This window comes from Prinia subflava, chromosome 4, assembly GCF_021018805.1.
Source record: "Prinia subflava isolate CZ2003 ecotype Zambia chromosome 4, Cam_Psub_1.2, whole genome shotgun sequence".
Taxonomy (NCBI): Eukaryota; Metazoa; Chordata; class Aves; order Passeriformes; family Cisticolidae; genus Prinia; species Prinia subflava.
In genome coordinates, this window is record NC_086250.1 from 17279637 (window position 1) to 17297839 (window position 18203).

General features: G+C 42.0%; 1 protein-coding gene across 1 annotated transcript; it reads right to left on the reverse strand.

Moving 5' to 3' along the window:
- LOC134549750 (protein mono-ADP-ribosyltransferase PARP12-like) lies at window positions 1-17467 on the reverse strand. The gene is given in 13 exon segments (XM_063395675.1): window positions 1-2401; window positions 3265-3416; window positions 4035-4165; window positions 4417-4495; window positions 5376-5472; window positions 6764-6884; window positions 7498-7693; window positions 8926-9049; window positions 12636-12734; window positions 13713-14007; window positions 15656-15791; window positions 16891-17206; window positions 17209-17467. Coding segments are annotated over 13 exon segments (2274 nt in total). The 3' UTR covers window positions 1-2132.
- Between the last annotated feature and the right edge of the window lie 736 nt (window positions 17468-18203).

An 18203-nucleotide genomic window follows, 5' to 3' on the forward strand; every position in this document is an offset into this window, starting at 1 on the left:
TTTACTGGTTTGAGTACCTGTTTATTTACTATACACATGAAAGTTACCCCTGCAGTTTCAGAAGTAGAAAACATGGCAACTTTTCTTTTTCTGTGATAATGGAAAAATAACAGATGACAAAGTACTACAACCACGTGTTTTATTCACTGTTTTACTTATATCCATACACACACACAAGCATACATACATCCTCTCCAAGAATCAAGTTAGAGGTTTTAAAAATACAATAAAAACTGTCAATAAAAATATTTCAACTTTTTGCCGGAAAAAGAAGGTTTGCTTCAATTTTCTGGCAGAAGATTAACATGACTTTAGCTATGCTAATTCTTACCTAAAATTCTGGTTATGTTCAGAGGAAGAAATGTATATGACCAGTATTCCCATTTGCCATTAACATGTAGACAAACGTGGTTTTTGTTTTGGTGGAAAAACCTTACTCTGCACAGAGGAAGGAAAACTTTACTCCATAACTGTTCTCTATCTCAATGAATGTACTGACAAGCTCATTTGCTGGCATGTCCTATTACAAATATTTCAAAAGAAATAATACAGTTGATTTGCCTCTCCCCATCCTGTGTTTCACTGGGATTAAACACAAATAGGAGTTATTTTCTTTTAGGTATCATGCTTCTAGATTTGCAGTTCACACAAAAAGGGGTCAGTACAGCCTTACTCCAGTTAATCATGGCCAAGCTCCTGGCTCACAGTGCTGAAGTAATAAAGAGTTACCCAGTGAACACCTGTCAATCATCATCCAGATGAATTAACAAGAAGTATACAGAATGCAGCTATAGATGAGCTTTTCTAGGTTATATAGAAAGTATTTCTTAAGGCTTTTGCAGTACAGTACAGTTAACTACTTTAGCACATTAGTCCTCTCATAAAGTATCTATCTATGCATCAGCAACTTTAATCTTAAAAAAATATATGCTAACTCAAGTTTTTTGATTTTGCACACATGTAACCTGACTGCTCAAGACTATTATCTTCTTCTGATGGGAATAATTAAATATTCAACCTAATCTTCAGATTTTAAAGGTTTCAGCTCTGTGCCTGAAGACCACCTCCTAGGTAAGCACATTTTTCCTGAAAGAAGTCCAATGACAGCTTGATTACACAGGAAATCTGTGAATCTCCTGCACCCAAAGACAAAGATCACCTAATGAGGGACAGTCACTCACCATCTCTCCCAACAGCTGTAAGGGAACCATAAAGTTCATCTACAGAAACAAGGTACTGACAACCAAGCAGGACAAGCAGTATATTTCCCTCCTAAGTATGTTATTAAATAACAGTGTGAGTTGTCTCCTCTGCTTCCTCCACAGCACCTGCCAGCACTCTTTCATATGTAGGCACAGTGAAAGTCATGAAAAACCTGTGTTTTCAGACATTAAATATAGTATTTCTTTGATAAAGTAAATCATCCGAGTCACACAGCACCAAGCAACCCCTGTTATGCTTGTTTCTTTGGTACTTGTTTTAAATGAGAAACTCAACAAGTGAAAATAAGCCTGTTCTTTTTCAACAAGCAAGTTTAATTTTTGAGGTTTTGTTGGTGCAGACTGAGTAGGGACAAAAAAGAAGAGTGCTAATAAGAATTTATGCAATGAGTTGAGCACAGAGATTGTACAATCACATTTGCAAACACTTGAATGTCTACTGTTACAGGAGACAGATTACTAAAAAATATGTTTTATCCAGTTTTGAGTTAAAAGGTAAACAGGTAGAGGGATAACGCCTCTGGCCAATGAGCACGTGTAAAAATCCATCCTGAAACAATAACTAAAAATTGTTTAAACTTGGCAGGCATGGACAATCTTCATGCTACAACCATCAACAACTTCTTCTAATAAATTTATGAATATCTCTCATAATGTAGGTTAATGTGAAGGCGGCTAAAAATAGGATACAGAAACAGGATTTTAGGAGTTCTAAAACATCCTCTATGTCTTTTTGTGCCTTGTTTTCTATTGCACAGAAAAGACAGAGAATAAATGTTTCTGTACACTCAGCTATCTGATCACGCAGCTTCTTCAAAATCAATTCTCTCTTAAGCCAAAACTAAATGTCTTGGTTTGGAGACACTAAAAACTTTTTAAACCAGTGAAACATAAGGATGACAGGTTTTGTTGCTATAGAAGTCTTGCTGATGCCTGGTATTCTATGAGATACTCTGGATATACCTGCTGCTTCTCAAAGATGACAAAGATAGAAGGGTTTGAAGAGTTGTTCACACAACTGTCATAGAAGTTCTGGCTGTCCTTCATGGGAGGCCGAACGTAATCCGAACTACCAAGAGTGAACTCCCCCACCAGCACTCGTGCCAGAAACATGGTCTTGGTGTGGGAGTCTGTCCCACAGTAGTTGTCAGAATAAGATGCATCCCTTGCAAAATAGCTTCCTGCAGAAGAGACACCAAGACAGAGTTGATAAGACATCAAAACTGCAGGAACAAAATTATACTGTGTGAAAATGAATTAATATAGAAACCCATTAAGCAATTCATGAACAGCCTTTCCAAAGTTTTCAATTGTCCTCTTAGTGGAAATGACCACTATGCACTTTTTAGTTTTCACAGCACACATATTAAAAAGCAATGTTTAGTTGCTATCATGATCCTCTAAAGGATTTCTTCCTGACCCTAGAAGCCCACCTTCTCCAATATCACCGCATTTCCTCTCCTGACAGAGGCTACTAATATTCATCAGCACAGTTGGACCTGATGATCCTTGTAGGTCTCTTCCAGCTCAAAATACGCTCTGATTCTCTAACATTTCTGAGAGTTACAAAGTATTCAAGCAGAAAGGTGTGCCAGTCAGCCAGTCTCAGCTATTCCACTCCATGAGCTGGTAATTTCCTGTACACAGCACAATGTAAAAGGATATAATTTGCTAACAAGGCAAAAACGCCTGTAAGCAGAATGGCATTTAGATTCCTGAGGGGGAAAAAAAAAAAAGAGCCAGACTGCTTTCCTATAGGAGCTGGGAGAAACTGGAACACAGTAAACCCAGAGTCCAGCAGAAACCATCCCTACAACTGACCTCTCTTTGTCTTTTCTTGCAAGGACTTATGAGAGCAGAGGCCAAGGCCTTTCAGAGTGCCTTAGCTCCAAATGACCCTTGTGAAACTTAGCTCTGTTGCCCACATCACGACAGAGAGAAGCCCAGGACTGGCCAAGTACCACCTTGTATACCTCACCCCTCTGCAGTGAGTACTGAGAATTTTTTAGCAAGTTTAGGATTACTGCAAGATCTGAAAAACAACCTTTGCCGTAGACTGTCCCATGAAGGCCACAGATTCTCCAGTCAAAGTTCTGCTGACAGATGGCATCAATGTCTTTTTTACTGGTTCCATGAAATAAAAATCGCTCGTCTGCAGCCTTTCCACCATTGCTCTTCTGCATCAGGTCCTTCTGCCTGCAATGAGAATCAGAATCTTTGCAGTTCCACAGTGGTTGTCCCCACATGTTCCAGCCACTCAGAAATAATTTTACACAGAGTATATTCTGAAAATCTTTACAGTAAGGCCTAATTTGGGCATGCAAACAGTATACATAAATAGTTTTCTACAATTGTTTTCTTTTATTCACTGCCTTTGAAGAGAGAGGGAGGAATCTCAGCATTATTTTTTTCCCTGAACACAGGAGTTTATATTAAGGCTTGCCCTCCATGAGTTTTGCATTTAATTTCGAAGGCTGTTTCAGTTTTGACCAGATGCAAAACATTGTGCTAGATGTGACTTATTACAAGCTCCAAGGTTTCACTGGAAGGAAGCTGTCATGGACACAGGCCTGGCAGAAGTCAGGAGCAAGGATTCCTCCCACACAGCCTGAATCTGACTGTCCTAAGCTCTGTGTCTTGACTGAGTTTTGGGTTTGTTGATACCTCTCTATCTAAATGTTGATACTAGGTAGGTATTTCAGTGGGAGAGTGGAAGCAGAGGAACGTGTGCTCTATCTTTAGCACAGAACATACAGCTAACTGCAGAAACAACAAACATTATGCATACATACCAGAGCAGTATTTTACACATACCATTGATACAGTTCCCAGAGGGATGGGTTCTGAACTCTACAAATCCTTTTAATAGCTGCTTTGGGCATTGTACGCTGAAAGTCCACTTTGACCTTCTTGTATTCTTCAGAAGAACAGTCAAGCTCAATCAGCTGCAAGGAAAAGTTTGACGAGTTACTTTTGCATGCTTTTGTGCGGCCACTCAACCCCTTTTAATATCGGGGTCAAGATATATTTGCATGCATCAAATGGTATCTAAATACATAGCAGAAATGAGCCCGTAAATAAAAAAGGAATTGAGAATTTATGTTGCAGAAAACCAGAGGATCTTTATAGAAACATTGAACTTGTGATGGAATAAACCTTATATGATAAAACTGTCAGAAAGAAAAAAGCTCCAAACCTTGAATCCCAGTTCAGGCAGGGCAGATTTGTCCCAGTGAGCTGGAATGCCCTTAAACCCTTCTGTATGTTTAACGCCCCTGTAGGTTACAAGACATTACAAATAGACAATTAAAATATAACATGACATTTTATGTACATATTATACATTTTTGTCAAGTTTAGGGAGAATACATGCAACTGAACATACTCAAAAATATTTCAAAACTGTCATATCTGTTCAGCACATGAAAATATTTGTTCCAAGTCATCGCATCAAGACTTATGTCAGGAAGCAAGACGCCAAACAAGAAGAAAAGAAATATATACTCTGAACTAGACATGTAAGGATTCCTCTTGCAGAGCTGAATGTAAATATAAAAGCTCTGCTACACTGGGGGATGTAAATACCAATGCATCCAGTATCACATCAGTATGACAGAAACAGGACAGGTACAGCCCTCCCCTGTACTTCCATCCAATTTTAATTAGTGTGTTTAGCTGCTCTTTTCAGTTTTTAAGCAAGAGCTGTGTGCTGTAGGGCAATGTCCAAAAACTGGCTGTTACATACACCTCTATTTCCTTGCAGGCTCCCACCTTTTGCTCTACTTGTAACAACTACTGCTTTCCTTTCAGGTTGTCTGGCTGCTCTCAAAAGGATTTCTCTGAACTTGCACTTATCTTTCATCTCAGAAAGAGCTAGTACACATAAATACATTGCTACATGTTGAATTATTTCCTATGTTTCCATACTTCCTGTGGCCAAGCCCAAATTTTCTTCACTGTAAAGGTTGCTGAGTTGATTGAAAACTGCAACACTGCCCTGGCTAGACATGGTTGTAAGAAAGGTATGTCCCTTTCCCTCTCCATGTCTTTCACAATTATCTTAACAGCTACTTCTTCACTCTCTTGCACCCATGGAAGATTCAGCATTGGCAAAGCACTAAACCTATCACCTCAGAATGAGCAGTTGTGGTTTACCTGTCTCTTGTTTTTTCCACCTCTGCCTGAGAGACAAATTTAGGTCTTCTGCAAATCTTCCTCTCAGTTCTGTAGCGAAGGTTCTTCTGCATCATGGCTGGGAATAAAAACAAAACAAACAAAATCCCATGAAAAAAGATGTTTTAGATAGCCTTCACACTGCAGCCACATTGGTCACTAAGTTATTTTGTCAAACACATTGACAAAAAGGCTCCCTCCTCCTCATTTTGCAACCGAGATAATTTTTTACTACATTTAGTTGAAGACTTCAAACCCTGTAAAACAGAACCCAACATCTATCAGAGACCATTTATTTTTATTGACCACCAAGAGAAACAAGTCACAGCAACCTGAATTTTAGAGGCATTCCTTCTGGATCTTAAAACCTCTGCAGCTACTGTGACATCATACTAACAATTAAGGGTCAGTACCAGCCAGGGCAATGAGGCCTCATCTTCAGAGAGAGATGCACAGGAAAACAAACAAAAAAACCCTCTTGACACCAACAAGCCTAGAAATTAAGTTCTGGAAGACATCTACACTGCATATATCTGCCTAAGTTACTAAAAAAGCCCAAACTTTAGAAAACAGATCACATCACTATGCAATTTTCACTTCGAAGTCAGAAAAGTTTTCCCAGCTTTGCTTTTGACTGAATCACTAATAGCAGATAACATGCACTTTCTGGTTTTTTGCCTTGGGGTTTTTTATGTTTGGCTTTTTTTTCATGCAGAATGAGATAGTAATGAAGAGCTGAATCAAAGACAACTACATCAAACTGACAGTCCAGGCAGGCTGATTCTCACCACTGTTATACAAAATTTTTGAAAAGGATGCCAGGAAAGGCAACAGCTGAGAGAGGACAGTGCCAACACGACTGGCTTATATTTCTTGCACTCTTGGAAAACACTTCTTCCGATTTTGTCAAGGTATTTTCTCAGCCTTCCCAGACAGGATGAAAAGAAAATACCTGCAAAAATCTTGCAATGCTAAGGACTGTCTGGACCCTACACCTTGTCCAAGTGTTTGTTTTTCTGTAAACCGGTGATTAAAGTAGACCAGAAGCTGGCTTGTCAAGTCTTCTAGAAGTTCCTCACCATTTGTGTTTGTGCCAGCTTCAGTGTCATACTTGGACTTTCTGGCAGGTATTTTGAAACCCAGCACAGGAACTTCTCAAAAATAAAAGCTCTGAAGGAATAGAATGCCACTCTGCTTATGTGAACAGCTCTTATACTGAAAACCTTGATAGAAGCCCTGTCTCTGCTTTTTTGAATTGCAATTCAAAGTCCAAATTTCTCTGTTCTATCTCCTGTAATAAAGTAGTTCAAAACCACAAGAGACCTGGAAGGGTGGAACAAAACAGAAGAACAAAGCAAATGCAAACTTACACACAAAATTTATTTCATATTCATGTTTTCCAGCTTTGAAGGTCAGCTTTGGAGAACTTCCAGCCAAATAGACTTTCTCCAGGTCATCACTGGAGATAGTAGCAGCTGCATGAAGATCATCCTGTAATGCCAAAAATAGAGAAAAAAAGTTTCTCCTGTCTGTTATAGACAAGCAAGTTTAAAAACCAACAACTCTCATATGTATGGTGGGTGCAAGATATATCAGAATATGAGAAATCCTTGATTTAGAGTGAGCACCATGTAGCAACAACTAGAACCTAAATTGTTTCATTCATGTTATTCTCATCCTAAATGCAAACACAGCACTGTGCCAGCTACTGGGGAGTTAATTAGCTCCATCCCAGCTGAAACCAGCACAGAGCACACATTCACCAACTAGACCAAGAAAGATGGCAGAGTACTACTGGAACTTCAGAGAAGGGGCCTTTTCTCAGAAGCAATGGAAAGAATGTATGATTACTGTAATCTTACCTGACACGACTCACTGAACAGTTATCTGTTATTAATTTTTGTGACTCACCAGTGATCAGTCCCCTATCAGAACCAATCAAAATCACAGGGAAAAGATCCCTTTAGGCCTTTAATGTCCATCTATACAGTATGAGTGAGAGGAGGAGGGTCACAAAAGAAGGGGAGGATATAAACATTGTGCACTTTTCAGTAGTTCTGCACTTCCCACATAGTTAGGAGTCTTCCCATTTCTCCATGCTTACTTGTTTGCCATACTCCCGCCATATGTCATATTCATCTTTCCAGTACCAGATCCATTCTGTTGTAAGAATGAAGTGAGGGGGTTTGGTCACAGAGGAGGCTGTAGAAAGACGTCTGACTTTTTGCAACCCACAGGACATATCGTGAAAATAGATACAGAATGGGAAAAGGATTCCTTCAGTAAAAGCATAAGCAAATCTATAAAAAAAGAAGAAAAAAAATCAGAATTTACAGATTTACTCAGATTCAGAAGCCCACTACAAATTTGCAAATTAAGTCAATCTCACCCAAAAGCAGAACACAAAGGTGCACTTTACACTACAAGATGTGCTTTGCACTTTTCACAACTCTGTATGCTAGCTGTGGTTTTTTGTACGTATTTTGCATTATATTACATCTCACATTGGCTCTACTGGCAATATCCATAACCCACTCCTAAATTTGTGAGTTACATGAGATGAAGAGAAACAGTGAAAACAGGCACTGCTTTCTTCTTGCTGACCAACTATATTCTATAGAGCTTAAGCTTGACATAGCTTAAGAAGGGCTTCAAAGAGCCTGTAACATAAGAGGAACAGGTAATTTTCCAGCATGGGACGTGGCATACTGGTATGACCCCATTCCAATACTCTCTTTGTGCTATATAACCAGTTCCAAACTCTGAAAGGTGTTTCCATATTCTTCACGTGCTCTGCCCCAGAGAGTTTACCCCTCCCTCTCTGGTATTCTGCCAGTTCCACGACATGGACTGTGGGAAAAGGGGGAAGGAGAGGCAAATCTCATGCAAAATGAGGTCAGTAGAAGAATGCCAAATGAAACTAATTATGTAATGACTGCAAAAAAATTGTAGCAATTTACAGCCACTAAGCATTTGCGTTTGTCTTGGGTCATGGGTAAGAAGAGCCAGCCTAAAGTTGCCAGTCACAACTGAAAGCATGCTTCGGAGACACTTAAGTTCTGGTTACAATACATTATATCTTTTTCTGTACTGAATATGCTAATTTACAACATCCAACCAGTAAAAGACACAAATACTATAGAATCTACATACAGCCTATTAAAAGTCCTACATTATCATACCGTGTTATATTTTAAATCCTAAAAGCTACTTTCTAGACCCCTGTTTTTCTTCTCTGCCTGACCTGACCCTTGGACTCTCTAGCTTGCAGAAGCATCTGTTTGCCAAGGACAAATTCAAAGGGATCTTCCCTTCAGCTCATTTAACCACTGTCTTTCCAGTTGTTCAGTAACTGATTGGCTTGGCATCTTATACATCAAAATTAGCTCTCATTTCTGTTTCACTTACACATTTCATATTCTCAGATTCTTTTGCAAAGCAACCATATTTGTAAGATTCCCTGTTTCATCTTCCCCAACACATTTGCATACAGCGAATTCCAAACATTATAAATTTTTGTAAGACTTTATACCTGACGTTTTTTGGGTCACAATATGCTTCTTCTATTTCTTCAATATTCGTGAAGTCCTTCCAGGTATTACCCCTAAAGAACTGCCATCTATATGGCAAGTGGAAATGGGTTCTGATACACTTTTCTGTAAAAGTTTTAAAAGAAAGAAGTAGGAAATGCGTTATTTTGACAGGCTGAGAGAATTCCAACATATCAGGGCTGTATACCCAGCTAGTGAAATCATCAAAAGGACAGCTATAGAAAGTGTTCATCTATGGAACCATTACAAGCAGTAGTTCAGAATTTTTCAGCATAAGCAAGCAAAACTTGAGTTTTTGGGCTTAGGTAGAAGTTCAGTTTCTGTACAGACTCTCTTTGCACATTAAAATTGCACAGATCATTCTCTGTTTCAGACACAAAAAACTGAATCAAGATCACAGGCTCATACAAGGCTATTATTTCATAAATTGAAAAAAAATATTTATGATTAACCACTAAATCACAAAGTGATAGTACGGAGGAAAAATCCAAAGCACAGCAGTGCTTAGTTTTAAGACAGGAGAAGGACTGTCATTGTTTAACCTCAGGTTACTAAGTACAACACAGCCACTTGCTCCCATTTCTTTCAGTGAGATGGGGAGAAAAGCAAAAAGCTAAATCTGTGGGTTGAAATCAGAACAGTTTAGTAACTGAAATAAAATACAACACAGTAAGTAGAAGTGTATATATATATACACATATACATATATATTCTCATGTATCTATAAGGAAGCTAACAAAAAGTGAGAGAGGAATAAAGCCCAAGAAATACAAGTGATGCACACTACAATTACTCACCAGCCACTGACCGATGCCCAGCCCATCCCCAAGCAGCAATCAGCCCCTCCCAGCCAACTCCCACAGTTAATATGCTGAGCATGATGTTCTAATGTTATGGAACAGCTCTTTGACGAGTTCAAGGCAGCTGTCCTGGCCACGCTCCTTCCCAGCTTCTTGCGCCCCTCCTCATTTGCAAAACACAGGCAGCTGAAAAGTTCTTGACTTTTGCACTGCTTAGCAACAACTAAAGCATCATTGTGTTATCAGTGTTATTCTCATACTTAATCCAAAACACAGCACTGCACTGGATTCTAGGAAAAAATTAACTCTGTCCCAGCTGAAAGCAGGGGTGTATCCACCACCTAGTCCATACTATTTACACCATGTCTAGGTCCCACACCTTCCAATACAACCAGTTAACAACCATCACCTTTCCTCTGTTTTGATAAATACACAGACAGCATTCCTTTAGTCTCAAAGTCCTTTGCCCTCCAGTAGGCCAAAAGAGGTCCATGTCCCACCAAGAACAGCAATGGTAGCAGTGAGCCAGGTATCACAAGTGTTACTAAGAGTTCAAAGAGTCGGTGTGCAGCCACTCCTCAACAGGAGAGAAGGTGCACCAGTGCACATGTGCATAAACTCAAGGCCAATCCCACAGCAGAACAAAATGAAACTTAACTACAGGGAAAGTCATATGAACTGCACCACACAGTTCATATGAGGAGGTGTTCAGAGCACAGGTCAAGAACATCAAGAAAAGAAATGAAAAAAATAATCAACAAGAGGAGCCGTTTTCCTGGACACTTTGGAACATTTTGAAAAGGAGAAGCTAAGACAGACAGAACATAAGAGTACTAGAAGAAACAACAGCCAATGTAGAATTCAGAGTATCTTTCGTATCTTTTCTGTCTAGAAATGTGACTCCTATCAGTCATCAATCCCTTAGGTAAACAAAGGTGGAGTAGCCAATCTTCAGCACAGGCAGATTCCAAAGCAAAACAAAACACTTCCTTTGTTTGGTGTACCAGGTCAAACACTACAGCACTCAAGACAGCAGGGAGATTTAACCAAACAAGCATAAACTCTGAAGTTTGCCCTTTCTATGAAAGATGTCTATCACTTCCTCTTTATGAGAACAGAAAAAAAGGCTGGACTTTCAGTAGCTTGGTTCAGCTACCACAAGTAGCTGAACATAAAACATGGAGCTAGATCAAACAATATACTGGTGCTTGTTAGTTTTGCTTGCTTGCTTTTGCAATGCAGATACACCTGTAAATGAACCAAAACCAAACGTTTGGGTTGCTTTAGCCAAGTCAGCAGGCTAAACATCGTATGTTTGACTAACTTGAGCCCAAACAAACCCTTTGCAACCTGTTTAGTCCGTGTGCCAGTGCCAGCCAAAGAGTGGTAAAACCTAATCATGACAATTACTGGCATGCAGTTGCCAACGGGACAAATCCCGTAGCCGACTGGTATCATTGGGCCTCAAACTTCTTAAGGCATCCTTTGAACCTCAAGGACTGGAAATTCTTGGTTCTTTGACAATGGAATTTTGTGCTCAGTTTCAGTATCAAGGAGATCTGCAATTAAATGTTACTCCCCATCATCCTGTGTACAGAAACTCAAGGTCTTGGTGCAATTGTACCACCCCTGTGCCCCCTAAGGGTAAGACTATTGATGCTGATGAACTCCCACAGCAACTGCCAAAAGGATATTGGCTTATTTGTGGAGATAGAGCCTAGCAGGGCATTCCCTCAAAAATTAAAGGTGGCCCATGTAGCATGGGACAGCTCACTGTCATAGCACCTAGTGTTAAAAGGGCCATCAAGATAAAACATAGAGGAAAAAGGTCTGCCCATCATTATGAAGAAAACTGTAATAGCAATTTTAAACCCTGGAGCCCTGCAAAACAAGTTACATCAGGTTTGTTTTTTACGTCAATTTGCCTCAGCTGTAGCATTGAAACAATTACACCGATTGGGGTGTTGGTTGAGCAAAGAAATCAATCTACTTCCATTGTAATTAGTGATACGATGACAGACGTTAGTGCCTTTAGACATGCAACCTTACAGAACAGATCCACCATCTATTTTCTCTTGCAGGGACATGGACATGGTTGTGAAGAATTTGAAGGATTGTGCTGTATGAATTTGTCTGACCGTTCAGAATCCATCCACAAACAGCTTCAAAAACTGAAAGATTTGGCAAATCAAATTAAAACAGACAATGAATCATGGTTAGAGGATTTGTTTGAAGAATGGAACTTTGCACCTTGGCTAAAGGAACTCTGAAAAACAGGCTTATAGGTATTGATTGTTATAGCAGCAATATTAGTGATAGCACCTTGTGTGCTTCACTGGGTGCAGCAAATGACAAAGAAGAAGTTTTTACAGTTCAAGAAAGAGGGGGAGATGTGAGAAATGGATCTGTAGAAGATTCTCAAAGTCTGACTGAAAGCTCACAGAGTGTTGTACATGTGTATGCAAACTCTGAGATAAGGTTTGCTGACTTAGGAAGGCCATGGAATAGACAAGACATTGTTGAGAGTGAAATTGAACTGGAAACAAGTTTCAAACAATGGCCTTGCAAACAGACCAGATATTTTTGAGAATTAAAACTGTGAAAGATGTACTGTAGCAAGACCATGTGGTGTAAAATAACAGGTGATTGGTGTTAGAAGTATTGGCAGCACTGTGTGGCAAAAGCTAATAGGCTGAAAAAACATTTATAAGGTATTGTAACAAAGAAATAGTTTGGCTTCTGATAGAATGGTGATGAGTTTTACATCTCTTGTGTCTCACCCTTCTATGAGATTGATACAACAGAATGAAATCTTTAAAAATGTCTCTCAGTTGCCCAGTCTCTGTAGAGCTGGGTTTTTCCAACATGTACTGATACTTGAGACAACCTACCTTTAAAGCCACAACTTCTGTACAGATGATGTAAACATATCTGTTCTGATTCATCATCCTTTGTAGCTGAGGAATCCTGTCCAGTGCTGGGTTTTCTGTCTAGAGGAGGCAATCATAACTATTAATACACTTTGTATCAACAACCCCCCTTAAAAGTGCTCCTATCCCTAGGGAAGATGCCTAAAGGCGATGTTTGTAACTACCTAACTGCACTCAGCTCCAGGAAGTCACTGAAGCCTTTGATAAATTTGTATACTCAAAGTCCCCTCCCTGTATCCATCCTTTCTGAGTTTGATTTCCCGTTAACTGCTGAATTTCTCAGATACAGTTTTTAGCTATCACCACAAAACAAGAATAGAATTCAATGCCTTTATACTTCCAGATAGACTTGAGTTTCAACTGTGCATTCCACACAGCGGATCACACTGGCAGCTATAAAATACAAAGTTTCAAAATCTGATACTTCTGTAAATTAAAGCACTTTAAGGAAAGGAAGAAGGAACTGCAGGCAGAATAGTGGAGATGAGCATACAAACTTGAATTCTCCATTGTTATCCCTTTTTTCCCCCCGATAAACCATATTTAAGTTACAATTCTAAAAACTTTAAAAGAAAAGTGCAAACAAAATATTACACTTCTAAGAAGTAGGTAGGATAGTGCTGTTTGTGAATTCTTGTGCTAGACAACCGCTAGTTAAAGAAAAACAATTAAATAGTTTATAATCAGACAATTAAGTAGTTTATAATCAGACAACCACCATTCCTATTCTTGAACAGGACTCTACCTTTACATATTTTACCTAAAAAAACTCCAAAATTATAGAGCTCCCTACTTTCAGTTCCTGTTATGCTTTTTTAACCCCTAGTTTAAGAATTTCATAAACACTAGCACTCTATTTCTCAGAAACCTCTCTTGACTTCACTTATCAAGGCAAAGATTTCTGTCAGTGAGAAAGGTACAAGGCTCCTTATAAAAGACAAATCAAGACGTAAATTCAATGTTGTTAATGACACCAGTGAAAATATTAAATTCACTACCATGACTCTTCTGATGTATTCAAAAGATGATATTATTTACCTTTGCATGGTGAAGGCTTGGCATCTTCTATGTCATACATGCTTCTGTTGCCATTTTTTATGTCATACATGTTTCTATAAGTGGAAGGTAGTTTCTTAATAATGTCGGAACTCATTCCCTGTCTCTCCAGTTTCTCAAAACATTCTGGATTTAATAAATCATGGGACCGTTTGCAGCTGCTGCCAAATCTGCACTGACCCCGCAAAAAGTACTGGCAAACATGGAGTTTGCTGCAGGATGTTTTAAAGGAACAAGATCCATGAAGTCCATCACCTTTGTTATAATGCAAGCAGACCTTGGGAAGAAGAAGAAAAAATGAATTTAAAGATGAAAGTATAATGCGCTCATTTAGACTGTTTGAATCCATGATTTTTAGTTTTTTATGGCTATGTGCATACATTTGCTTTTGAAAGAAGCATTTCTTCTTTCTTCTTGTTTTCCAAATGATTACTTGATAGCTTTTCCTTTGCCCTGCTAATGTTTAGAAAGATCTCTCAACAAACAACGTTCTTACAGATGTTCTCAAGATGGGATTTAGTGCTAAGTCACACCTCTTTGATTTTCTAGTTTCGGAAAAGTTTTGGATTTTTTTTGACCCCAATTTGATGGTAAGAGGTACTGGATCTGGTTGGGATGGGGTTAACTTTCCTTACAGCAGACATTACGTTTTGGGTTTGTGACAGAAACTGTGTTGATAACACATCCCTTTGGTCTGTTTGGGTCAGCTACCCTGGCCATGCTCCCTCCCAGCTCCTTGTGCACCTCCTCACTGGCAGAGCATGGGAAGCTGAAAAGTCCTTGCTGAAGGTAAGCACTACTTGGCAACAGCCAAAACAAGTGGGTTGCCATTTTCATACTACATTCAAAACACAGCCCTCTTCATGATACCAGTAAGAAAATCAACTCTCTCTCAGCCAAAACCAGAACAGATAAATATCCCACAGCCTCTCATTCACTCCCTCCAGGGAGTGGAGAAAAAAAAAAAGTAAAACTCATAGGGTTGAGATAAACACAGTTTAATACAGCAGAAAAGGAAGAGGAAATAGTAATGATGATAAAAGAATAGACAAAACAAGTGATGCACAACGCAACTGCTCACCACTCACTGACCAAAGCCCAGCCAGTCCCCATCAGAGTGCCCCCACCCCTGGGCCACCTGCCCCCAGTTTTACTGTTCAGAATGATGTCTTATGGTATGAAATATCCTTTTGTCCAGTTTGGGTCAGCTGTCTTGGCTACATTCCCTCCCAGCTTCTTGTGCACTCCAAGTCCACAAGCTAGCAGGACAGTATAAAAAGCTGAAAAGTCCTTGACTTAGAGCAAGCACCGCTCAGCAAAAACTAAAACATAAGTGTGTTATCAACCCTATTTTCATCCTGAATGCAAAACACAGCATCGTACCAGCTACTAGAAAGAAAATTCACTCTATTCCAGCCAAAACTAGGAAACAGTCCACACTGGCCAAAGGGATATTCCAAGCCACATGTCACTCTCAAAAAAAAAAAAATAGTGGGTAAAGGGACAGAGGGAAGATGAAAGAAGCGGGAGATAGGTCCTTCTTACAAGATAACACTTGCTCAGAGACTTGCTGGGCATCAGTCTGCTTCCAGGTAGTGAAGCAGAAGTGTTCCTTTACAACAATTTTCTCCCTGCTTTTGGTCCACTTGCTACACTGTCTTTATCTCCATTCACAGGTTTTGTCACTTTTGTTCTTCTTGTTAATGCTTACCTCTTCTGCTTGTGACAGTGGGTAAGGGACTGTTCAAGAACTTAGCTGCCAGCTAGGCTCAAGCCACCACAGGCGAGAACAGAGGAAGCAGCTTTATTTTCAGATTTGCATTAAGCTAAGTTGACACCCAATATCTCCATCTCTATCAAGTCTCTTCCACTTTTGTGATGCTCACTGAAACACAAGACTAAGAAGCTGTCAGACTAGTACTCACCTCTGGCAAGAGGGAAGGGTCATTTTGAAGCAAAAGCTGGCAAAGTTCATCATGGTTTAAATTCTCAAGTCCATACTTCTTTAGAACCTGGAGGTTGTGGTCAGAGTGGAAGTTGTGAACAAACCTGCATCCCTTCCTAGAATTCAAAAAACCCAACAGCAAAATGATCAGCATTATTTTGCTACCCCATGAGCATCACACTGAACAGTTGAAAAAGCACACCAAATTAGCTAGTTTCAGAAAAACCCACATTGCTCCTCTATAAAGCCATTATGTGATTTGCAAAGCAAATTACATAATTACTCTGAGGATAATTGCCATGTTATTTCTGATTCACAGTCATTCTAGCCTTAGCGCACTCTGATAATATCGGCATTTTTGACCTGCAGCTCACAACCACGAAACCACCAAAGCTCCACAGCATCGCTCCCTCTCAGCCGATGAGTACATGCCCCAGGGTCCCGCAGCACAGGGACGTGAGGGGACACTCAGCTGTAGCACATTGCCCAGGGTCCCGCAGCACAGGGACATATGGGGACACTCAGCTGTAGCACATTGCCCAGGGTCCCGCAGCACAGGGACATATGGGGACACTCAGTTGTGGCACATTGCCCAGGGTCCCGCAGCACAGGGACGTGAGGGGACACTCAGCTGTAGCACATTGCCCAGGGTCCCGCAGCACAGGGACGTGAGGGGACACTCAGCTGTAGCACATTGCCCAGGGTCCCGCAGCACAGGGACGTGAGGGGACACTCAGCTGTAGCACATTGCCCAGGGTCCCGCAGCACAGGGACGTGAGGGGACACTCAGCTGTAGCACATTGCCCAGGGTCCCGCAGCACAGGGACGTGAGGGGACACTCAGCTGTAGCACATTGCCCAGGGTCCCGCAGCACAGGGACGTGAGGGGACACTCAGCTGTAGCACATTGCCCAGGGTCCCGCAGCACAGGGACGTGAGGGGACACTCAGCTTTCCCCCGGCAGGGCCCAGCCCACGGGGAGGGAAGCGCCAGGGTGATGAGCCGGGGAGGAAGTGCTGCTACCCAAGGCTGTGAAACCACTGCCTCCGTCTGCCTCGTTTGCAACAACACCAATAAAATAAAAGGAGATGGGCAACGAGCATTTCCGACGCGGAAAGGGCTGGAAGGCCTTTACTGAGAGCTCCTTCCCCTGAAGGGGCACACCGTGCCCAAGGCCGACCCCCCGCGATGGCGGCCGCCCCCCCCCGCCCCTCACCTGGGCTGCTGGTTGCGGCAGACGCCCTTCAGGTGGTACTTGCAGAGGTGCAGCCGCCCGCAGTGCCCCGGGCAGCCCGCGCCGTGCTCCGGGCACAGCCGCACGGGGCTGGTGGCCACCACCACGGCCACCTCGGCCTCCGCCGCCGCCGCCGGGCCGGGCCGCCGCACCAGCGTGAAGCGCTGCGCGTCCCGCAGCACGGCCGCCAGCTGCTCGGCCGAGGGCCGGCCCGGCAGCCGCCGCTGCAGCTCGCCCTGCTCCAGGCAGCCGCCGCTGGCGCACAGCACCCGCAGAGCCTGGGTCGCCAGCGCCATGGCCGGGAAGCCCCGCCCGGCGAAGCGACGGAAACGGAAACGAAAGTGAAAGCGGCCGAGAAGGGAGCGGGGCCGCCCCGGCCCGGAGCCTTCGCCCTCCCCCGCAGGGGCGGGCCTTGCCCTGGGTGACGCAGCGGGGAAGGAGGCACAGACAGCGGTTCTGGGGCGCGGACCTTCGCCTCCCTCCTCTGCCTGACTTTTAGGACGTATTGACCGATTTTAATCTCATATCGAAAAGGGATGGCAGCCGGGAGGTCACACATTTCCTGTAGGGAAAGGTGGGCGCAGGGATGATTGGAGCATCAGGTGAATGAAGCTTCACCACCTTAAGTTACAGGGAGAAGGTTGGCATGTGAATTCTGTCGTCAGAAATATCTCAGTGAAGGTTTCTGACCTGTGCCGCTTTTCTGATGATACATCGTGAAGGCTGCTCTCACACTCCTTTCCTTTCAATATCTAAATTAAAAGCTCAGTCACGGTCACACATGTGGACACACAACTGCCCTGCTTGCAGTGCCCGTAGTGCCGCCCGATACACGGTGGCACATCGCTGCTTCTGCCGGCACGGCAGCCATGGCACCAGTGCGGCCAAGAATGTCCTCATCCTCTAGGAACTCACAAACTCTCTAGAAGGGTGCCCATCTTTTAATTAAGTGCCTTTGTCTAGGTCGTTCTGACACTCCTGGTTCTGCATCACAGTCAGAAGCATGCTTTAAATGGTGGCAGAACAATGATACAGACTGACATCATTTCAGTCAGGATAGCAGTGGAGGGAATGAGGACTCTCACTGATGGTGGTTCTCATTGAACAAAAGTCCCACCTCCTTCCTTCTTTTGCCACTCTTGTTCTGTTGTGCCTTTCCCCTTGCCTCGTTTTACTTCCTGATTGCCCTGTGAGATCAGGAAGGGAATGACAAAAAGCAGAATCTAGACAAGCACACTGAATGGAAAAACAGCTCCACTCAGTCACTTACAGGCTCAGAGAGACCTATCTGTAGC